This window comes from Semicossyphus pulcher, unplaced genomic scaffold, assembly GCF_022749685.1.
Source record: "Semicossyphus pulcher isolate SPU_LCO1_2020_fin unplaced genomic scaffold, fSemPul1.0.p SCAF_8, whole genome shotgun sequence".
NCBI classification, from domain to species: Eukaryota; Metazoa; Chordata; class Actinopteri; order Labriformes; family Labridae; genus Semicossyphus; species Semicossyphus pulcher.
In genome coordinates, this window is record NW_027211759.1 from 11,370,149 (window position 1) to 11,394,651 (window position 24,503).

The window sequence follows — 24,503 nt, forward strand, 5'->3', positions numbered from 1 at the left end:
TATTTCTGGTGGGTTCCTAGCGCGTGGAGATGAAACTATGCTTAGCTAGCTAGCTTATACAACCATCTGGGGGTTTTCTTTAGCTAATAGTTGAAACAAATACAGCTTTTAACTCAATCAGCATGATACAAGACTGCATAGAAAATTATATTTCTAAGTACGAAGGTAAGAATGTTTTTTGATTGTGTGTGGAGTTTTTTTTAAACATTACATTATATTGTTGTTTTTTAAAGCTAACATAATCTGATTCTTCCATCTCTGTTTTAACATTAGCATCTACTTTCATTTTAAGTTGGAAAGGGTCTATTTTATAAATGTGAGGGATGATTAGATTTAGTATGAGTTCCCTAAGTTTGCATGAGTAAAAGCTATAAGTGAACTTAGGCTAACTTTCTGGGTGATATTGAATACATATTGATAAACATCCCACATAGTAAAGTATTTTGAACTCTTGATTAACTATATACTTAAATCAGTTTTGTATAGTAATAGAAAAGACAAGGCCAAGAGTTTAATGGTGCCTTTCTTTTCAGTAGCAATCAATAATAGTCAGAATGATGTAGTTACTAACAACACCACCAAAAATCCTCTTGTGACTTGAGTTGCCAACCTCTATGGATACATAAGCTGCATACAAGCTGCAGCTAAATATGTTTGGGTGTAGTATCAGATGGCCCAGAAATTCCTGGAGTTCCCCTTGGTTAAATATGATGCTTTGGCAGTTACATGCAGGCAGTTACAACTCTTAGTTGTATGAGCTGAATGTTAAAGTGATAGTTTGGATTTTTTTAAAGGGATTGTTCGGACAGGTCGGAGTTCTGGCTGGTTCCGAATGTAGGGTTCCGGCAAGATGCCAGGGTCATTAAATCAAGAAGTTTTACCCTACAAAAACAACACACAGGCAATGTTGATCCATTTACAACACAAAATCATCGTCCTAGGATTTCATATACTGCGCCTTTTTTGGCACTAGTTTCTCATGTGTACAAGCCAGTATAAGTAAGTATAAGTAAGCGTAGTGATACTCAGGTTACTCAGTGATTCTCAGGTGACGTGATCCACCAGCTGTTTCTAAGAGAACATGCTCGATTTGGTAACTGGGGAGACGACATTTGTTGCCACAGATAAAAATATTCCACCGCACGTGTTTCATCGTTTTCCTGACACATATCGTGCCCTTAGAACTTTGGCTTGTTGCAGTCGGTTTGAACATACGTACTAAGGCGATGAGGGTAAAAAAACGTCGCGTTTGCAGTGCTCTCTTCACCAAAGATGCAGACCAAAGATGCGCTGCCTTCCTCTGAGATTGAGAGATCTTGCTCCTGTGGCATGACCAGCTCCCATTCCCGACAGCAGTAGCTCTCCAACTCTGTGGGCAATTGCTGGCACCTCCACAAGTGCACCACCAATGTTCATGCAGTCTGTCTCTCCTTCCGGCAGCTGCAGGCCCGTCTTCTGCTTGCACCGCTTCTCTCTCTCTCTCCTTTCTCTCTCTGCCCATTCTATGTCCATCTGACGAAGTTCAACAACAGTATATTCAGGTTCATACAGATAAAAGGTAAATCTTCCTCATCACTTTCATAGTCCGACATGTTTACTTAAGCGATGACGCGAATCATTCAGAATCAACGTGAAACAGCTACTAGGTAGGCTTACCTAAGAAACTGGCCTGACGCAGACGTAGTGATACTGGATTGTTCAAGTGAGAAAATAGTGCCAAAAAACGGAACAGTATATGAAATCCTCGGAGGATAATTTTGTGTTGGAAATGTTTTTTGTAGGGTAATTCTTTTTGGTTTCATGACCTTGGCATCTCGCCGGAACTACTTATTCTACGTTCAGAAACGACTAGAACTCCGACCATGGAACTCGGTGAGTAAGCTAATAACTTTGCATCCGCTACATTACTAGCAAGTATTTCAGACAACTTGGTATCCAAAAATCCGAACTATCTCTTTAAGAGGCATTGATGTGTAGGTGGCACATTGATTGTAAGAACAGAAGATATTGTACAACAAGAAACCTCTCTCAACAAGCACAGCACATAAATAGTGAGAGATGTTATCTATTGTCAGTGATTGATATTCAAATATGATTTATGTATTTTTGACATAGCCAGGAAGGCCTGATTATTTAGCTTGAACCTTCCTTGATGTAGTCTCTAAAGCAAGCCACCAATATTGAGGAGGCAGGTCTTGCGATTACAGTATTGTCTTTCTGTGACATTGATAATTTCTTCTTCTGGAAATTCTAGCTCTCCTGCACCATAATAATGCCGTCTGCCTGTGTTTATGTAACATATCTCATAGTTGTCCAGAGTTTATACCAGAGATGTGGACGTCGACTCGAGTCACTGTTTTGATGACTTGCGCCTTGACTTGACAAAAAATAAATGACTTGAGACTCGACTTGGACTTGAGGCATGCTGACTCTGATGACTTGCGTGTGTCCATAAGTTTGAATGTTAGCTGTTAAATATAAAATTATATAATTCAATGTTATCAAGTTTCTGTCTAACTATGAAGTATGTATGCAGTGCAAACTGAGAATCATGATTGGACGACTCAAAAAGCTCCTGGTATGTGTTTGTCATGGTTGGATGGCTGGATGTCAGTCACACTCCTCGCTATGGCAACACGAAACATCAAAGTGCCCCGCTACCTGATGTTTTTCCCCAAAGAGAAGCTTAATCAGTTGTACTCATTACTACTCAATACGGTCTCAGTCCAGACCATCATCATGGCTGCGTCTGTGCCAAGATAATACAGATACAATTCATGTCATATTTTTTTAACTAGTTATATAAATTGGCCAATAATATCATTGTTAGACGGGCTACTAATACCTTGTCTTTTCTCTTTATAAAGACCGGATACTACAGGTAAGAGTGCTGGATCTTGGGTGGAAAAAAGGGCCTTGACTTGGGACTTGACTTGCCTTTACTAAGGACTCAACTTGACTTGACTTGACATAACCTGCGACTCGGCTTGCTCAAGAAAAAATGACTCGAGACTTGCTTGAGACTTGGACCAAATGACTTGAGACTTACTTAATTACTCACAACACTGGTTTATACCATAACCAACGTGCATGTACATGTTACATTGTCACTTCTGTTCTGACAACAGCTTCAGTCTGGGTCAAAGAAGAACAATGAGCCTTGTTTTGAATTGATCTGTCATTGTTGCACACCCCCTATGGCCAGGTAGTGTTTCAAAATGCTAAAATGGCTTGTGAGGTTCTTTGGGTATTTTCAAAGATTGAACAAATCCTGTTGGAACCAAATCAATCCATGAAATGAGGTACTTTCATGTAAATCTTCAGGCAGGCAGTCTGACAGTGTACTGCATGTTATGCACAACTTTACTCTATTTCCGCATATTTTATTGGTGCACATATCATTGTGGTTACTTATTAAAGAAGAATAAAGATAAGACTCTTAGCCACACCCAGGTAGTACTGTGTTTTCACATACTAATATTACACTGTGACAGGATTTGATAGGGAAGGAATTATTAAAACCGCTGGTTTGGGGTAGGTGTCAGATGAAGCAGTTAACTGCACACTGCCTTTGTTTACATTTTCCAGGGCAAAAATGTCAAGTGAGTGATACATATGACTGTTAAAGAAAGCGGGATGAGATTTTTTGTTAAAATCGCCCACTTAAGCATGTACAGGACAAAATCAGCAAAGAAATAACAGGTAGGGCTTTGTCCACAGAGGGTGCCAAAATCAACACAAACCGAAAGTTCCTCACAGGAGCTTTAACACACAAATACACGTTTTATTTTACAGAACAAATCAAGATCAACAAAATAATGTTTAATGGAGCTAAAAAATGTTATTAACCTCACAAAGGTGCTCACTTTGTTGATCAAATACTAAAAGAGACCAAATGGCTGTTAAAATAATTTTTTTTATAAATCCTGCTTTATTTACACAAACTTCACCTTGTGTTACAAAACCATCAGAAATAATGGACCTAAAGTTTGATGGTGCCTAAATATAAGTGTTGGTAAAGCTGTACAAGAAGTTCGGTCTTAGTAGCTGGATCTCATGGGTAAACAGATATATGTTCGGCACTGTTCCAGCTTCGCCTACAATGTTTATAGTTAGACTAAACCACAGTTTTTTTTTTGTTGAACCATATTATAACCTTCAAAAACTGACAGGGTGTTTTGCAGGTAGAGGTGTAGTCACGCAGGTTTGACTGTCAGGTCGTTTCGGGTTAGCAATGATTAATTTTCTTAACTGGAACAGAAAAAACAGGCAGACGCTCGGGCGCAGTCCAGCCTCAGCAGAGCTTCAACTGCTGCCTCACCACCGCCACAGTTTGGTGTACACTTTCAAGATGGATGCTTTCGCCCCTCGATAGGTTTCTGTTTCTTTTTCGAAACGGACTATACATGCGTGGCTAGCTCCTTCGCGAGGACTGAACATGTCTCTGATTTAAATGGACTTAAAACACATGAAACGATAATAGTGGATTTAAGTGGATATTTTTGTTTCTACGCGTTTGGACTCTCGGTTATCTTAACTTCCTGGTTGTCGTGTGATCATGTCTGTTGAAACTGCGGCGACATATCAAGTTACTTCAAACGGCTTATTTACCGCAGGATACATGGGATTTAGTAATTCTGTTTTAATGAGTAAAACCAGAGACAACTGTTTTCAACGAAGGGCAATGGGAGAACGACCGATTTCATAAGTGTTCAGCAATGGAAAGTGGGAATGGTGGTGCCTCGAGCAAAGGTGATGAGGGTTTTTTTTTAACCCATCGTGTAACTTTCACTTTAAGGTTAACAAGAAATAAGAATCGGTTATGTTTTCCGTGATTACATTTGAGTTTTAGACCTAATGTTTGTCCATGATTGTCGAAAAAGGACGCGTGGATTAGGTGTCTCCTCAGAGTACAAACAGTCCCAGTGTTGTGAAATAACTCGGAAACTTTTTTTCAAGTAGAGAGTGAAAACCCCAGTTTGCTGTAAATCCGCCATGTCACTTGTATTTTATGTTCAGTTTTGTATTTTTGTCCACTTTTAGGTGATTTAGTACCTGTGCCAGAAAATTCTGAGGCATTTCACAACAATATTTTGGCTCCACTCAAAAGTGCGTACTTGTATGAAGAGTCTAAGCAGTCCTTCAGATACAAGTCCGCTTTTCTTGTAAAGAATCCAGCACTGGAAGAAAAGGTCAGTCAAAATGTTGTTACTCATGTTTAAAATCATTAAGCCAAACTAAATGAATAAACTTAAATCGCCTCACATTTAAAACGTTTCTGCAGATATTATATAAAAATTGTATTTCATGCAATTACTGTTGGCTTTAAAGTAACTGCTAGGAGACTTAATTTGTATAGTATAATGATAGTATCAGAAAACATAGGTAACGGAAAAAGTTAGTCCATGACATACCCATTTTTAATTCTGTTAAAGGAACCTGAAACAGGAAATGAAAGTTACATTTGGGATCTCTCAAACTTTTTCTTCCATATCAGTATAATGCCTTCCGAGCAAAGAGAAGAGAAGCAGGATATTCAGAGGAGGATCTGAAGGAATCCTATGGGTTTTTGCTCTTTGAGGATGTTGACAAGGTAAAAACTTAAACACAGGTCAACCTGAGAAAAAACGTGTTCCAACAAATCTTCCAATCATGCTCATATTGTTGTTTATATCTGGTAGGCTAATACCCTGGGAGAAACTGGTGTGCTATCTGGAAACAGCACATGCACAACTCTGGGAGATCCCTCAAATGGTAAGATTACAGTGACATTTTAGCACATACCTTAAGATATCCTTCCTGGTTAACTGAGGTAAACATGCAAATAATGACATTAGGCCCTTGTAATTATTTAAAGCATTGAACTGCATGTTATTACCTTTATGGCCTTATCTTGGGTGGTGTCCATCTATGGAATCCAGAATATGCAGTGCAGATCAAGCTGAGTAAAAGTACATGTTGAGTGCCTGGGTGCTCCCTTGTATTTGAAAGTGAAAGCAAGTTGAATGTATTTCTATATGCAAATGAAAGTGGAAGAATTGGCAGTGGAGGTGAAACTGAAAGTGTATGTGTGGTGCCCAGCAGTTCAAGTGTGTAGGAATCAGAATGGGTCTGTTTCACTGTACATTTTATCGTGGACATGGTTTTCTCCATAACTCAGAGTTTGAAATGCTGCCTCTCACACATTATGTCTGTTGTGCTTCTACTCACTCAGTTATGATAAGCTATCAGGTGTAAACATTGGTCAAAGTCCTTATCATTGAGCTGTTTTCCTGTGAATGCAAAGGAAACCACATTGGAGAGGCATGTGAAAACAAGACCTCCACTGTGTCACATGTTTTAAATGTTGCCGTGCTGCACAGGGCTAATCTGTGTTTTACTCCACATTAATGCCTGTTTTGATCTGTTTTAGTACTAGTATATGGAGTTGGGACTGTGACACTAAAATTTGCAATTGAAATGAAATCTGGCGGTGAAAATTACACCTGAAATAAAAAAAAAGAAACATTGGCTTTGAAACAGAGAAAAAAATCAGTATAATTTTGAGCTTCTGTCCTAGCTCCCTTACATATCAGATTTCCTCAATTATATTTTCATAAAAAAGGCATTAATCCTAAACATTATAACACAATTTTAATTGCTGAAAGAGATATTTGGAAATACTGTTGGCAGTTTCCCTAGTATGACGAAAGTTTACCAACTTTGACGCTGTGCTGAGGAAAAAGAAAAGACACACCAAACCAGCCAAACCAGTTATTGTCTGTTTGAAATCTCAGTGTAGGAGACAATCCACATTTGTTGTTTTCCATGAGTGAGAGAACTTATCTGAATGTCATTCATTGTAAAGTGTTATCTATCCTCATTCACAAAAGGACTTGGTTGTAACACATGCGCAGGCCAATAAACGTGTCCTTGACCATGCAGCAATACCCATGCTGTATCCTTCAGTCACCTGATGTCATACTCCTTTACATTTAGCAAAATAATCTCTAAAAAGATCTTTAAGCCCTGAATATAAAAGGCTTTTTTTTTTTTTTTTTAAATCACATGTATTAACTATTAAGGTCCTAGCATATTGTGGCAACTGGAGACATTTTCTGCTCCTCATAGACAGTTTGCCCTTTTGGAATCAATAAAGTTTGCAGATTTGCCCTGTGGTGCTTGCAATATGTGAATTTCAGCTATTTTTCGAATGCCACAAATAGACTGCAGTTCCTTTAAATATTTTGGATCTACAGAGACAAAAAAGTATTCATGGTGTTCTTTACTCTTTGAGCACTAAATCTAACAGTGTTTTGAGTTCCTGTAAGGCTGCAGTGGGTGAGGTCTTTCAAATATGTAACATGTCTTTTAACCTTTCAAGGTGTGGCCTTACTGCAGTAGGAGTGCCAGGTGTTTTGAAAGTGACTTGACAGTTATTAGTTAAACATTGTAGTTTTTATTAGGTCCTCAAATCTTAATGAATAATCCTATTTGCATTTATTTTTTACTGAATACACATCAAGTGAAAGTTTTCTGTGTTTGCTCAGGCGTCTACATATCAATGTACTCTGACTGTTTGGATCTCAACCGCTGGTATCATGGGAAATCTGGCTACATTGCCATCATCAGGCTGACTAAGGTATTAAAAAAAGGAATGATGAAATATCTGCATGTGGTATGCAGTCACTGAATTTTCATTCAAAGTAAACATAACATGAATAAAGCCATTGTTTTTTTTGTTTTTAACAGGGTAGAGTTAAAAAGGTTTTAGAGAACTACACCCAGACCTTAACTGTGCCCACTGTAGGGTTCGACTGTCATGTGTCAGAACAGTTGTCTTCAGTATCTGCCAACACCAGCTCCTTTCTTGCCTTTGAAAGAACCCAGGTGAGAAGATGTTTGTGACTGCTGATGGATGTCATAGTTTATCCCACTCTACATCCTGCTTTTATATAGAGATACAAACACACAGAAATGTATGTATGATGTAGATGAATGTTAATTACATTATTCTAACACACTATACTGATGTCACTCGGGGTTACATGTCACCTGTAGTAATGCCCAGATTTTGTGATGATAGTCCCGCCTGTGTGTCTTTCCTATCTGTTTGTAGATGCATCCTTTTGGTTACCATATTGTTGAGCCTTTTAATGCATGAGTGAATGTTAAGAAGAAAAATAGGCAAAGACATCAGGCAGCTCAAGTGCCTCTTTTTTTGATTTTGCAGTATTACATGTATGAGCTGCTGGATGATGGAAGCAAGGAGGCGGCTAAATCTCCCAGCGCAGCCTGCCCTTTTGCCATTGTAGCATTTTCATACACAGATACCAAGGCAACACTTGTAGCACCGCAGGAGAAAAGGTACTGTATCGCTACAGCAACACATACTTTGCCCAGTGTTATACTGTGTGGTTTACCAAATGTCATTTCATACATTATTGATACTTAATTAATGTTAATTAATTGATTTCTTATTTCTCTTTTCAGTGAGGAGAAAAAACAGGGTAAGTTAAGTGTAGGTTCTTTCCATATATACTGCTATTAAAAAAAATATACAATAAAACTGCTGTAAGGTAGTTCAACCCAATAGATACTACTTGTGGCCTTGTTTAAGTAATATGTCAACACAAGAAACGCACAATAACATACTTACACAATAAAATTCTTACAAATGTTCATCTTAATTATAGGGAATCATTTATTTATTTATTTATTTATTTTTATGTAACCAAATTTAATTTACTGAATTAACTGTTATTTGATGTTTTTTTTTTCCAGTTTGTCATTACATTCCATGGAGGGGTCAGCTACAAATAGGTACCCAGTCCTATGAAGTTGGGCTACGGTCTGCATCAGGGGCCATGATCCCTGCAGAACTGTAAGTTGCACATAGAAAATACACAGTATTCTTAAATGACTGTAAGTAGATTATATAACCTGTTTTCTGTTTTTTTTGTCTTATATTTCCATCTTAGGCCACCAGTGGTGAAAATTGACAAAGCCATTTCCATGTTAGATCTGAGACAGCTGTTGCCAAGAGTTGTTTTTGAAACCTGCTTCTCTGGTGAAGGTGTGCTGTTACATTTATTTTTATTATATTAATAAAAAATCAGATTAATAAAAAATTAAATAAGATTTTCTTGGATTTATCTTATATTGATTAACTTGGCTCTTTTCTTTTTGCTGTCTTTCAGTTTTTCTGGATGGCTTATTCGGCAGTCTGTGTGAGTTTGTTTCCACTGAGGTAGAAGAAACTAACTCACTTTCTCTGCTTTTGTGTGAGGTCAAAGAGAAAGATATTGTAAGTTTCTGTTGATTATTAACATTTCTGATAACTAATAGTACTGCAAATTTTCTGTGCTACAAAATTAGTTCCACTTTTTAGAACAGTTTGCTCTGCATAATAGTTTGTTGTCAAATTTCACCTGCTAACCAACAACCTGCAAGCACACCTTAAAAACTTGCTCTTTTTTGCACAGGCTCTCATTATTCCGCTGAATGACGGTGGTTTTCTTATCTTGATGCACTCCTCCAATTTCCTCTCATATGATGGTAAGATATGTACTATAGTTTCATGACAAACTTGTTGAGTGATCTTTGTTATCAACTGTTATTTGACTTCATCTAAGCCACATATCTTATCCTTTTTTTCTCAGAAACTGGGTCCAGTACATCTGACGTCTTTCAGGGCGTGTTCGTGTTTCCTGACTCACGAGTTGTACAGAGAGGTGATTACAGCCTGTGTTTCACAGTCGATATTTTTCTTTGATATGTCTCTCACGTTACTTAAAAGAAATGACATTTGTTCTGCTCAGCACTTCTTCTAGTTTTTGCTTGTTTAGAATTAATGCCATTTTATGACTACAGGAATGGAAATGAAACTAGTTAAATTAATTCCACTAATGAAACTTTCTTGATTTATGTCAGGCACAAAATTTGGACAAAGAAAGCCTACCATATCACCTGAAATCCTCCGGGTACTGCCTGTACTAAGTTATGCGGAGGGGGAAGTTGAGAAATCACACGTTGACCCAAGTGAAGAACTTTGTGAAGTGTTGGCACAGCATATGCAGAGTTACGCAGCACTGATAAATCCTGGTTTGGAGTTAAGTCCCTCGAAGGAAGTCAGCATCTTCCCAGATCAGTATGATGTGCCGGATGCCCACAAGCACCTCTACACATCTCCAGAATGGACTAACAAGGCGTGGCAGAGCTTGGAGTCATACCTGAGCAAACCAGTCTCTTTTCAGTTGCCACTGGCCAAGGCTTCAGAAATCCTGGTGGTTGGACCAGAAAACCGAATAGAAGATCTTGATGATGATGTCTACATCTGTCTGTCGTCTCCTGAGGAGGCACCAGCCAATGTCGCTGACACTTGTTCAGAAGACCAGTTGACAGGCCCCAAATCGTCTGTAAATGTTGAGACATCTCTGGACAGTTGTATGTCAAGTGTTGAAGCACCACTTGACTCAAGAGATGGGCCTCAAAATGTTTTACCGGATGATTTGCAAGCTGGAGGTTCTGACAAAGAGACTGAAAAACCTGAACTGAGCGTGCTGATAAAAACTGATATTATGAGGACAAAGAATCTTCTGATTCCCTCTACATCAGATGAACTTCCTGCAGAATTAATTGTCAGCATCACTTCAGCAGAGCGAACTGATGGGACTGTAATCAGTACTGAGTCTGCAACCAAACTTAATGACTTTCAGATTCCTGATTTGTCAACGGCGAAAATACAAACAGCTGGAGTGAACCCTCTAAATGATGAGACTATTAGAACCAAAAAGCTTTTGGATTCCCCTGAGGTCAACAAACTCAAAAAAACAAAACGTAGGAAAGTACGCAGGGGTCATTTCAGACGTCGCAAAAAGGTATCTAATGCTGGCGTTGACCCACCCAGTTTACCAGCAGTACAAATACCTGTGGAGTGCGAAAACTTGAAGAGTCAGAAAGATGACCTGGCCAAGGAATCAGTAAACCACCCACTGCTGAGTAAGCCTTCCATCACTGATTGGAAGACAGTACGTAGGCGAAAGCGCATATTTGGAAAATTATCATCAAAACATAAAAAAGTGAGCTCTTGTCCTGTTGGTCTAGCATTGACAGAAGAGATAAAAACAGACTCTGAACAGCAGAAATTAGAAAGCACCATTTTAACGGAACTTGAAGCTTGTCCTCCGAGAAAGAAAATAGAGCGCTGGGACTTGAAGCCGGTTGTCAGCGAATGTGGACGAATCTTGGTTCCTCATGGATCTGTAGATATTGCTGACAAGATTAAGCCTTTGAAGGACACGCTTCAATCTACAAAAAACCAACAGTGCCTTGAAAATATGTTGGTTGTTGCCTCTGAGGAAGCTCACAACACAGTTAAAATGGCAGAGAAGTCTAGCACTGCTCCGGAGACAGCAGTGGACACAGTAGAGACCACAACACTCAAGGATGGAGTCAATCTTAAAAACGTCACTGTCAGCAACGTTTATCCTGAACATTGCATTTTGAGACCGTCAGATGCTGGCAATGATAATTCAAATGTGAATCTAGAGAGTAGTGAGCATTCTTCAAAGAATGACTGCACAGACACTTCTCCCTTGGAAGCTGCTCAAGAAAAACACAGTGATACCCCTGCCCCAGCAAAATGTTCAACAAAGGGTGAAATTCTCTTGAGTAAACTAAAATCAGTTCTACTAAAGGGAAAGAGAAAGAGCCTTGAGTCAGAGGAAAGGACTGCAGGTACTGCCCAAGACACTGAGCCATGCCTCAAGATGAACAAAGTTGACTCAGTCACTGGTGTTCTAAAGAGTAGTGATGCAATTACCAGTGTCCAAGACAACAATTTGGGTCTCAAGGAAGTCTCAAGGATGCTGTCAGTTGACCCCCTTTTTGCATATGCGCTTGGCCTGACCCCTAAAGAAAAAACTAATAGTTTGAGTTCTCAACAAAGGACCGACACATCACAGACAAAAGAACAACCCATTTTTGACAAACAACCTGAAATCATACTAAAGCCTCCATCAATTTTTCCAAGAAGGGGTCGGATTAAAACACTCAAAAAGCATCAAGACATCTCTACAGAAAATGTCAAAAAGAAATGTAAGTCATGTCTTAAATTTTTGATATTCAAGGAATATTCATGGCTGTGTCCATTCTGAATCGGTCTTTTCCATGCTACCGCTTTGCTTTGCCTTGCTTATCTTTGCTTTGCCTTGCTTTGCTTCGCCTCGCTGATTTTTACAAAGTTTTAATTTGCTTTTGCTTATTCTGCGTTTTTGCTTATCTATGCATCTGCTTTGAGACATCACATTGTTGGTTTATCTAGTCAATTCCTTTGTGTGTATATGTTGGGGACGTGTTTCAAATAGTAATACATTGTTATATTTCCGATGCTTTCAATGTGCTACTTTCTATTTTCATGCAGTATCTTTTTCTCTTCTCTGTTTTGTCTTCACAGGGTGGTTGCATTTTCAAACCCCAGCTTGTTTTGCAAGTGAAAATCTCAAAAACAGAGAGTGTACTAGGGATAATTCTGTCAGGAAGACTGAAAAAATGAAAAGTGCTTGCTCATCTACAGATGCTTTGAACTTACTTGCTGACTTGGCTCTCAGTGCCAGTCATGACCAGGTTCCACCACAACCAGACCCAGCACCTGAGGGAAAACCTGAGACAAGTTTGAAGAAATGTGACCTTACAAAAGATGTTACCAGTGTTGATCAAGAGTCAGTTCTTCATGCCTTGCTTAGACAGCCTGCCAGTAGATCCATTCACCCTTTCGAGTCTTCTTCACCAAGCGATCTTGTGGGAGACAATGAATTGGTTGATTTGGTATCTAAAGAACATGCTTACTCATTGCCCCCGTCTTCCTCTCTACCATTGGGTTTGCCAGGTACACCCTTCCAGGTATCCCCTTTAAGTGGTTGTACTGGACTGCTCCACCATCAAAAGACAATGTATGACGATGGAAATGGAACACTACTCCCCTCTGTTGTTGAGGAAGATAGAAGTGAGCAAGACTGCAGGACTCCAGACCTGAAAAAACACATGATGCGCAGAAGAAAGTTCCGGCATTCCCGTACCTTTGTCAACAAGGATGGATCAGTCCAAGTCACAAAGGAATGGAAAGAAAACTACGACTTTAACCTAGACAGCAAGTTTACAAGTGACTCACAGGATAAAGCTATCACCCGAGCCTTGCATGGGTATGTACAATGTGTTACTTATTTATACAAGGGTTTTCAAAATTAAAGTTCAAGAGTATCTAAGGAAATGTATAAATCTAAGTTAAGAATACCTTTCACATATTTTCTTCACTTGTCTGTTTGGAGTTGACAAATATAGGATGTATGCTGTATAGTTGGCAGTTGGATCAGATGACATGAAATAACATGTTTTATTTGACTGAAGGGCATTTTTGTGTATTTCATATCTTCAATAGGCCATGGGATTACTCTGTTCAGGATACCAGTGAAGAGGTGCGGCTCATTGTCCACATGTGGATAGGTCTGTTCTACAGCCGGTCAACTGCCAGGTTCTTTCACATCGACTCAAACTTAACATACCCATGTTCAGAAGAAAGTGATTTTTTGAAAAAGGCCAATGGAATCACATCAGGCTCAGTTCAGTCTGAGCTGAAGGCAAATTCAGATGCTTCTTTCCCAAGTGTTCCTGACACTTCAGACTCTTCTCCTTCAAATGCGTTGGACCTCAGTAAAAAAGGTGACTCTGTCTTGGACCAAGGGTCTGTGATTTTGGACTTGTCGCTGAAAAATTCCAGTGCAAAGGTTATCAATTCAGATCCACAAGTCAACAGAAAAGAGACTTCTGTGTCTGGTGATCGGGAAGAAGCAAGAAAAACATTGAAAACGCAGTCATCAGAGGGACTACAGGAGGCAAGCCCATCTCAGGTTTGTTACTATTACATTAAAGACAAGTATTATGCATGTTTTGTTATTTTAATGATTCTCAGATGGTTTAAGCACATTATAAAGAGATGGTTTTTGTTCTCGCCATGTAATAATGGGCATATGGCAGAAGGGCTGAAGGGAAGTCATAAACTTTATGGCATCAGCTCTAAACTGTTCTCTCTCCAAGGGAGATTTTGAACCCCATGTCTCCAGCCTCGGAGTCTAAGAACCAAACAGTTCTGCAAGCTAATGCTTAATTTGCTCAGGTGGATTTGTCTGGCAACTCTCCCATTCAGACAGATTTCAGGTTGGGCCAGTCCCAGCCATTTATCTAATATGAGGAAGACTTGATACGCATCAGGATTAAACAAACAGGATGGTTGTTACTTCCAAATTACTTCCAGTTTGTGGGCAATATGTACTACAATCCCACTGAATTAAATGTTGGAAATAGCTACCTAGCTTAGCAGCTGTTACCTCACTGATTCATTGTTCTGATTGGTTTTAACATCCAGAAGCGTTTTGGTCAGTACCCACTTGAAAGTTGAGTGTTTCAAAACTAATTTGCATTTATAAATCCAGCTAATATCCAGGAGCAAAGACATTAAACCAACTACGTTAAGTTGAAGACACTCCTGCTCAAGCTTCTACTTTTTTCCCACGATAGTAGACTTTCCACATACGGATAACTAGTTCAGTGGATGTTGTTCACTTAGAACTAACCATGCACAAGGTCCCTTTTTACCAGACCTTAATACACAATTCTAGTTAGTTTATGTTGCGCAGTGGAAGTTTTGCATAATGACCTTAATGGGTCCCTATGAAGTTTTAAAATGTGTAATTCTTATGTCCTGCCCCATTTCTTTTCACAGAGTCATAAGGAGATTAAATCCTCCACAAAGATTATCACTGAGGTGAATGATGTCAGAAGCACCTTTGAAAAGCAGAAGCCTTGTACCCCTTCGCAAAAATCTGGCAAAGTGGAGCATACACATGTATCAACTCCAAAAGATGGAGCATTAATTCCTGTACAAAAAATGACTGAAAGTGTATCCACTCAGCCAGAAAATAATCAGACCTCTTCAGTAATTGCTGATATGTTGAGTGGATGCAACAACGAGAAGACAGATACGAAAGATGGCACTGGAAATTCAGAAGCTATGGAGATTAATTTAGTTCAGCAACATGAAAGGGATTCATCCAAATCCATGATGGATGATGAGGTAGACTCAAACAAAGAAGCAAGTGAAGTGGTTCATAAAGTTCAGCATGATGAAATTGAACCCAAAAATGAGGAAAACTCAAAAGTAAAAGAAGAGCCACTAAAGGAAGGCAATGTACAACCAAAAATGATGCAGACAGATGATTCAACAAACGAAGAATCAGGATTAGTGTGCAATGAAAATCTTTTGGAAAATGAGAAGCAGTTTTCTAGTGAAGAACCTATGGCAATCTCACAAGACAAGGCTGAAAATGTTATTGAAGATGTGGATTGTTGTGCAGATGATGAAAGTAAAGTGATCAAAGATGATCCCTTTGAGAAAGAAGACAGACCAGGTGATAAAGACAGTTGTGTCTCAGCTTTGGAAACTGACGGGGATGTTGGCAATCAACCATTATCTGTGATGTGTGATGGCCCAAACTCAGTGAAGAACGATAGCATCACAAAGTATAACTGCCAAGCGAAGTTGGATGAGCCACCACCTCAAGCAGACAAAAAGCAAGACTTTAATGATTTGCAGTTGAGAGAGCTGTCTGAAAATGATAACGTTTTGGAATGTGGAAATACCATCTCAGAAAAAGATCCTTGCACTCCATCAAAATCAACTGCCATCCTTAATGAACCCGCAATTGAGGAAAAGTCAGAAAATGGTATTTGTTTTGCAAATAAGGCAGACAAGAATGATAGAACATGTTCATTGGATCGGTCTAATGCAGATGAGCCTATTCCCAAGACAATTGAATGCATTGAAACAGGAATCCAAAACGAAGAGATGTCAAGCGTCAGTCTAAAAAGTGTTCATGAAGTTCATGAAGATTGTGATACCAAATCAGTTGAGGGAGAGCAAAATGGTGATAACCAAACTCCAAATGAACTATCAAATCATCAGTCTCACTCACTTTGGTGTGAGCAAATGAAGTCTGGAACTGAAGTGGCACTGACTACAGAAACTGATCCTATGAAAAGCAAAACAAACAAGGAATTGGAAAAGATTCATAGTAGGGTTGTTATTCCATTTATTGGAATAGACATCTCCCAAGAGGATACCGTACTAATACATGACTCGGACTCCGGGAAAGTTGAAGAAATTGCTCAAGGTCAAAAAGAAATACCCTCTATCTGTAAAACTAGCTACCCTGAAAGTGTCAAACCCATAGAAGTTTGCAGTACATCTCCAATGTACAGTAAAAAGGCAGAGCTGTCTTCTGGCAAAATATCACTTCTTGGTGTCCCTAAAACCAACCAGTTAGTGGTCTCGGGAAGTGAGTCTGATGACCGGTGTCCTACTCCAACTATGGACGAGAGACCATATGAGTCCTTAGCTAGTTCTGGCCCTGGTAGTTGTACGTCTGCCTTTAGTGGTAGTGAAACCTGCAAAAGTATGACTAAGACTTGTCTCAGCAGAAGCTCAAAATCTAGAAAGGATGAGATGCTTACTGAGCAAAGACCTCGTCAGAAGTCTACCGTTAGTGGTCATCCCAGCAGTCATCATGGCCTTCGCCCTGATCTTGAACAAAGAACGTTAAGAGTCCTTCAAAGTATAAACAAGTTCTTCTACGAATCAAGCCACACTAATAAATCCAGCCAGATGGAAGCAGCCAACATGAAACACTCGCTTGGTAAAGCTCCTAACCCCAGCATTAACCACATCCTCACTGACTTCAAGGACCAGAAAATAAGCAATACAAAGTCAGCCTCTAATGTGCAGGAAGGAGAATCATCAAGAGATTTTCCTATATCACCTTTTAAAAGTAAAAGAGAGGAAGTACTTGGAGTTGGGTTTCAGTTCAAGAAAACTGACCAATCAGTTCATCAACACTCTACTGAAAGAAAAGATAAATTACAGGAAACCTCCTTTAGGCAAGATTATTGTCATCCCAACAGATCTCCTCCGTCTTCGGAGTGCCTGGGAGCAATTGGCCGCGGCCGAGATACAACAACATCACAGGCAAATTTAAGTCATGAACCAAGGTCACACAACCAGCGTCCTATTATGGCTGTCAAACCATCTAAAAGTGATGAAACTCAAGCAGATTGCGTCTCCAAAGACTCAAAAATGGAAATCTCAAATTTTCCCAAATATATACAGAATAAAAACCCCATAGTCACCTCCACCACACCCACTACCATGCTCTTTGAGAAAAAGACTGACTGTCACAAGGGAAGTTCTGAAAGACTAAAGGATGATTGGCAAGAGGCTGCAGAGCTGTCTAAGAAGAGCAGTTGGTTGTCATATGTAACTGACAATAAGTCGAAAAAAGCTAAATTTGCTTGTCGAGATGCTTTATATCAGTACAAAGGAAGTGACATTTCAAAATTTAACAAGACTTCTTCATCATCTCTACCTGGGCAGCCGTTGGTATCTACTAAAAGTTCATCTCAACTTGTTGATGAAAAACAAGGTTTCTTGACAAATCATTTAGCTGAGAAAGTTCGTCAAACAGCTAAAGAGAGTCTTGAAATGGATCAGAAAGGTTGCTCAGGCGCATCAACCTCACATGTGGATTACAGAGATGATGACAAAATAGATGACAGTCTCTACCTGGGACCTGAAAGCTCACTTACATGTACAGTCTACAACACCAGCCGGAAGAGATCTTATTCATTGCTGGAGCAGCTTTCTCACAGGTGCCTGCAAGATGACCCTACTGAGGCGTCAATGGAACAGGAGTGCCTTATCTTCTCAGAAAAAATGAAACAGCTTTTGAAAAGGAGTAAAAGGGGATCCATCCGCCAACCAGTTGCTCACGACAAATTGAATTTGTTTTGCCCCAGCCCTGTGATGGTACACTTTTCTGGACTAGAGGAGCAGGAGGATTCAGAGGATCACTTGGACGCACAGACACTTCTTGGACGAAAATTTAAGGTAGACATGTCTGACAGGGAAGAACTGGCGATCAAGGAGGAGAGGAATTCCCATTCTCAAAAATCGTCTCAAGGTACAGGCGCCTCAATTGAACATGCTGGAGTTTCTAGTGTGACCGCTGAATGTGCCGTGCTGTACGATGAAATGATGAACGACGTTTGTGCTGTCAGAAAGGTCCCATCTAAACTTGATCGCTTCAGAATGGACAGAGCTGACCCAAACACTGAACCTAGTAACTATTTTGACTTCTTTGATCAAATGAAGAAGGAGATGGATGAGAGTTTTCGCAGTAATCTGAATTCACTTGTGAAGAAGTCCTGTAAAACTAAGTACAGGTTCTACGTGTTGATGACTTCAGATGATGGCTTCTTTGAGGAAACCAAGGTAAGACATATTTACAAAAAACTTCCTAAACCTTTATTATATTGTCTATATGATAACTACTCTGCTCATCTGCTCATGGCCTGCATTCTTTAAATTATTCAAGTGATATGCCAACCCAAATGCATTTTTGACCAAACTTATCCCCTGTATAGGATTCAAGTATGAATTTGTTTCGTCGCTCCTTAATACAGTAGAGATCTGAAAGTCAAATTTGATTCACAGCAACAACTTACAGTGAAACAAAATGTTAAATTGTCCTTCTAAACTTTTACGCCTACTTTTGCAGAATAAGCAATTTTACTGCTGTGCATTTGCATGATCACTATGTTCCCACTGTTCTATTTTCTTCATCATGGCTAACTACACTGCACATACTTCAGTCCTCACACTCCATCCTAAAAGTACACAATGCTCTGCCCTTCCTTGCTCCTGCTGCAGGAAAGGAAAATAAGTATCATGCAAATTAACAGTTAGACATCTTGTGAAGATAAATACAAACTTTATTTTTCTCTTCTGTCCATTTACTGCAGTAAACAATTGTTGATTTGTAAACCTACTATAAATACTAACTCAAAATTTCCTTCATGTGCCTCACAATAAATCCTAACTCATCGTAAGTGAGTCAAAATGTGTCTATTGAACATTCTAAAAATTTGAGTATTTCTATCTCTGGAAATCAGTTTGAAATATCAAAAAGGTAGCACCTGGATAAGGTTAAATGAAAAGTAGCACAATATTGAAGTTGAGCTGATCTGTTCACAGCCGTTTTTTTGTAAGGTATATTTATTTATTCCTGTCCTGCAGTGTTTGATTATATCACTAGGTATTTCTTGGTTGGATGGAGTTGCTCAGAACATCTTGACCTTTTGCCTAAACCACGACATGTGGCTCAAAAATTTAAATTGCAGGCCCTCATACAGCCTCTGCCTGAAACTACTCAGTCAGCTCTGCCCCTTTAAGAAACCCTGCCCTTACAAGCCCACTTTCTTCTGATTGGCCAGCTCTCCGAAGCCTGCTAAGTGAAACAGCATAATATCCCATCTTTAATAGAATTACTAAATGTGAATTTATTAAGACTTTTAGATGAATATTTTTCAGGATATACCCCTAATCGAAACCAATCCCCACACCGTTTCCTCGATAGCAATGTGAATAAGAACAAATACGTGATTTAAGCCATTTTAAGGGGAAAGTACCACCTGAATAATGAGCATATGTATGACCAGTGTTACTTTGTTACTTTTGTAAACATTTCAAAACTCAAACTGGGGGCGCTGGTTTAGCTCAGTTAATGGAGCAGGTGCCCCACGTACAGGGGCAAAGTCTTCGTCACATTTGCCACGGGTTCGATTCCACCTTGCAGCCCTTTGATCAAGTCTTCCCCACTTTCTCCACTCCATATTTTCTGTCACTCTTCACTTTCCTATCAAATAAAGGCCAAAAAAAACCTTGAAAACATCAACCTGTGATTGCTTTGAATCAAAACTGACAGCCAGTCTATCCATACAGAGAAAATACAAACATTTTGCTGCTCTTTTGGTTTCAAAACCAAAGATACAGTTGGAGTGGAGTATCATAAGAAAGATTCCTAAAAGAGGGTCCTTTTATAACATTTATGCCTTTTTGCAGTCCTACAAAATATATGATAGCATGTCAAGAAAATGGACTCTACTTCGACTTGCTGATGAGAAAGCTTTTAAGCTTAAATGGCATAATTCTTCCTTCTTTTTCTAAAGGCATTGTTGGAGGCAGAGGGCCACACTGCTGTAGAGCCCTCTGAGTTCTTCCTTGGTGAGAGTAGTCCTTCATCTCTACTCATCATCCTCAGGAATGAGGACATTGCAGAGCACATTTGTGAGGTAAATCTTCAGTCAGTGAAAAGATCGTAACAGAGTTTTGCAATGGTCTCAAATAACAATGAATTAATGATTCTGCTTTATGCTGTCTCAGGTCCCACACTTGCTGGAGCTGAAGAAGTCCCCTGGTGTGCAGTTTGCTGGGATCGACGAACCAGATGATGTTGTGAATCTCACCCATCAGGAGCTCTTCACAAGGGGTGGTTTCATAATGTTTGACAGAGCAGCTCTGGAGCCCCTCAGTCTTTGTACGTCCACTTTTAACTGAAAAGCAGCTTTTGGTTATTTGAGATCTTATTATGTTCAGAACTTATTATTTTCCCACTTTAACTCATTATTTGAACTTTGTATGAATTTTAAGGCAACATGAAAAAAATGTCAGAAGTCCTACAAGAGCAAAGCAAAACAGGGAAGTGGAAGTGGATGTTGCACTACAGAGACAGCCGCCGGTTGAAAGAAAATGCAAGGTATGGAAAAAATTACTACAGATACAAGCTTCTCATCTCTTCATACAGCAGGTCACCTGTGTTTTTTCAGTTTGTGAATAATGTTTCTGTCATCTAACCCACATATGACATGAAAAGTTGACTAAAGACAGACCAAATAACAAAACAATTCTGGAATAGACAGAGCCCATACAAATACCCTGTCTTATGGATGGAGAAAGTACCCTAAGTATAAATTTAAAGAATTAAAGAACAAGTTGCAAATACACTTAAAGCCTTAAAGTCCACATCCAGAGTCTTTACCTGGATGTGGTTTGTGGTAGAAGTGATCTAATAAACAGCTGGGGAGACACTGGCAACAGAACAACAGAACATTCACATAGTGAAGAAAGGGTGCTGTTTCATATTGACACTTCTTACAGTGATGAACATCAATGTTTTTTGATATTGACCTCCTGGCATATATCCTCTCCTGTATTTGCTTTCATATCTCTTCCCCTTAAGTTTCCAGTTACCACTCAAATGATTGCAACAGTTTTATAAACATCTGATGCTTATTTTGCACTTTGTAAAAGCCTCTCTGTTAAAATCTTGCCTGGACAATATGTTTTCTCCTTTTAATATCCAGGTTGAGTGCAGAGGCAAAAGAGAAGAAGAATTTACTAAACTGGTGCCAAGAAGCGGGAATACTGGAGGTGTTGCCTTACCACGAGTGTGACCTCATGTCGAGAGATCAGCCTGATTATCTCACATGCTTGGTCCGGTTGCAGGTCCAGAATATATCAGCGCGTTACACTGTTTTTATAACTGGTGAGACACTCCTGCACAAGAACACTGATAGTAACTTTACATTCACATTGTGGTGATTTTGAAGTTGTTGTTTTTTGCAAGTAGACTTTTGTCTCCTCCATTCAAAACCCAACATGGAAGCAATCAGTTGTGTAATTGTGGTATTGTAATTTAAAACATCCTTTAAATCCATTGAAATTCACCCCGCTTGATTTCACAACACCAAAGGCTGTATGGGTTGTAGCTGCTGCAGTAGTCACACAATGCATTTAATCCTTGCGATGTTTTGTTTTGATTAAACCACCAACCTTCTGATTGCGAGACGACTGACTCTACCACAGAGCCACAGCTGCCCCATTTGGCTACAATTAAAACCATACAAATATTTTTTTCCCCCCTACATCTGTGTACATTTACGATTAAAGGCAGCTATTGTTTCACTGGCGTGAAACAATATTCCCTTTCAATTTCAATACTTACTGGGTTATTTCATTGCGTCCGTTACAGTTATTGAGTACTGATATCCTGCCTGGTTTGATAAAGGATTTAATAATAATGTCCAAAGCATAATTAATTAGCAATTGCTTTCAAAGTTAACCAGACATTAACATAATCTCTCTAAGTCTCAAACTACTGGTTGAGTGTCTGCATTGTCTCTGGGTTCGCCTGTAAATGTTTTATTTTAACAGTGCAAAAAGAATTACATGTTTTTCTCTTTCTTACAGATACAACAACTGACAGCGCGTTTGCAAGTAATGGAATATTAACGACGACTTTCAACTCTTTCATGACGTGTTCTCCAAGTGAAGCGTTTCCAGTCTGAGCTGCAAAAGTTGTGCTAATTCAAGTACACGAAAATCAAAAACTCATGGGATGTGAGGAGAAACGAGGTTTCACTTTTAGCAATGATTTCAAATAAACTTCATTATTCAGTTTTATTCAGTCGGTTAAGCTTTCTCCTTCTCAGCAATAATTCTAACTAATGGTCCGAAGCGTTTTTATTTGTTCACTGTTATCTTTCAGTTCATGGATAGAATGTCACTAATGCCAATATGCAGGCAGGTGAACCGGTTAAAATGTATGTATTTTGTATTGTATTTTTATAGTGAGATATATTGTAAACTTGTTTAAAAGTACATTTTACATATATGTATATGTCGTCGTTCAGCTAACAACCCTGACTTGATACTTGCTGCACAATCGTTCTTGATGTTTGTTTAATAATAATGTTATTGTGGTCAAAGGCTGTGAGCAAAGATTTGATGTTTTTTTTGTAGGTAAAAATTATTTTAGTAGTGTTCAAGCCTTGCAACAAAGCTAAATTAAGCGGTTTTCAAATGTAACATATTTAAGTTTAAAACTGTTCACTGTAATGTTGACTGAGAATAAAGAGATGTCTTTTATTGTTTTGCTTTAAAGGAAACTCTAAACTCTTCAACTTTGGTTGAAGAATCTATACTCTGATACTGATTGCTTACACTATATTATAGTTTTTCCCTCATAGGGTATATGAGTGCAGCAATAATACCCACCAACATTTACTGTTATCTTGAAGGAAAAAAAGGAGTCTGCTATGCTCGGAAGTTAAAACAAAGTGTGATGAAGGTGCTCACATTCAAAAGGGGATAAAAACAAGGCCCTCTTCTAGTCTTAACGATTTGCAAAGAGAGGCTATGAGACTAAAACGATCCAGGGTGTTTATAAAAAAGGCCCAGTCTGTCGCTACATCTGAACTGTTCAGACGAAAAATGAATAAAAATCCTCAGAACATGAGCAGGTTAATATTGTTACAGGATACAGCTTTCTCGCTAATCATAAAATATAATACAGTTAAACCTACATCTTATGAAAAGTGATCCTACTTTTAGGGACATTTTTCCTGCCCTTCAAAAGGGCTCCCACACTAAAGGATAGAGATAGTCCCTGCTAAAAACAAGAAAACATGGCTTAATTAACCTCTTAAGGGAACCTGAAAATGTGGCTTTTGTAGCCAATCAAGGAATACGAGCAATTCAATGGCTTTAACACTCACACCTCGCATGTGGTGTATATGACATAAAAAAATTGCAATACCAGTTTTGTTGAATACCTGTTATCTTGCACTTTTGGCCACTTTTATGTTAGCCGGACAAAGAGACGATTAAAAGACAAGATTAAGTGTCTGAGCAAGTATACCATCAGGCAAGCTAATCTGAATCACCCTGTGGGCAGGCATTTTAATAGTGTAGATATTGGCAAGCCAGATAATATTATGGTATAATGCCTAGAGACAATGTAAAAGAACATTCAGGGTCGTAACTGACTGAAATTATTATTACAGAGAGAGAATGAAGACCTTCTCCATAGTTGTTTTGTTGCATGAGGTCTTTTTCTATGGTGTTGTGGATAGCACGCTCTATTTCTTTGTCCTTTTATTTTGTGTATTAATGTATGTGCATGTTATAAAGCCATCTGGTGGACATCTTCATGTATTGTGCAACTTACCTTAATTGCCTCTTGCGCAGGTGTTTGCAAATAACTGGCATGTACTTAAGGGCAAACTGCGTACTGAGGAAGGCTGAGGAAGAAGGTTGTTCTTACTGTTACATGTGCGTTGTTAGTCAGCTTGTGTTTTTAACATGACTTGCCTGTGCTTTTTCCAATATGAAATAACCAGTCGAATAAAGGCTTTTACTTTTTTCCCCTCGATCATTCAACCTTAAATCAAAGGCTATAATTGCCTTCGCTGTAAAAGGAATAGTTTCAAACGAGGCATTGATATGTCTTTATGTGGAAAAAGTAAATAAATCTTGAATTCATTTTTCGAAACTTCTCTTTAAATTCTTTAAATACTTCTCAAACTGCAACATAGATAACTCTACAAAGTTGCATCTTTTTCTGTTGTCCATTTCATACTATAATTAATACTATGCTTGTTTCCCATAAAGCCATGCCCCATAGAAATTAAAATATAAGTGAGTGAATGAAAATAGGTGTGAAATAGGTAAGGAGATTTATTATCCCAAGTAAAATACCTGGTTAGAGGAAAAAAATCAGTGAAAATCCCTAGTTTTA

General features: G+C 38.8%; 1 protein-coding gene across 2 annotated transcripts; it reads left to right on the top strand.

Annotated features, from left to right (window-relative positions):
- Positions 1 to 4,340: 4,340 nt before the first annotated feature.
- Positions 4,341 to 24,128, top strand: tasor2 (transcription activation suppressor family member 2). Of its 2 annotated transcripts, none has more exons than XM_069685809.1 (22): positions 4,341 to 4,752; positions 5,044 to 5,192; positions 5,498 to 5,593; positions 5,682 to 5,754; positions 7,530 to 7,621; positions 7,732 to 7,869; positions 8,213 to 8,346; positions 8,473 to 8,489; positions 8,764 to 8,863; positions 8,961 to 9,055; positions 9,180 to 9,286; positions 9,465 to 9,537; positions 9,642 to 9,713; positions 9,913 to 12,078; positions 12,437 to 13,181; positions 13,418 to 13,886; positions 14,759 to 18,358; positions 20,095 to 20,217; positions 20,309 to 20,462; positions 20,576 to 20,681; positions 21,289 to 21,470; positions 22,175 to 24,128. In XM_069685809.1, exons 1-22 carry the CDS (start codon positions 4,719 to 4,721, stop codon positions 22,270 to 22,272), a joined length of 8,823 nt encoding a protein of 2,940 aa, XP_069541910.1. In that variant the 5' UTR covers positions 4,341 to 4,718; the 3' UTR covers positions 22,273 to 24,128. The 2 variants fall into 2 exon arrangements, with proteins under 2 accessions (XP_069541910.1, XP_069541911.1); XM_069685810.1 differs by having other exon boundaries at positions 12,869 to 13,181.
- The last annotated feature ends 375 nt before the right edge of the window (positions 24,129 to 24,503 follow it).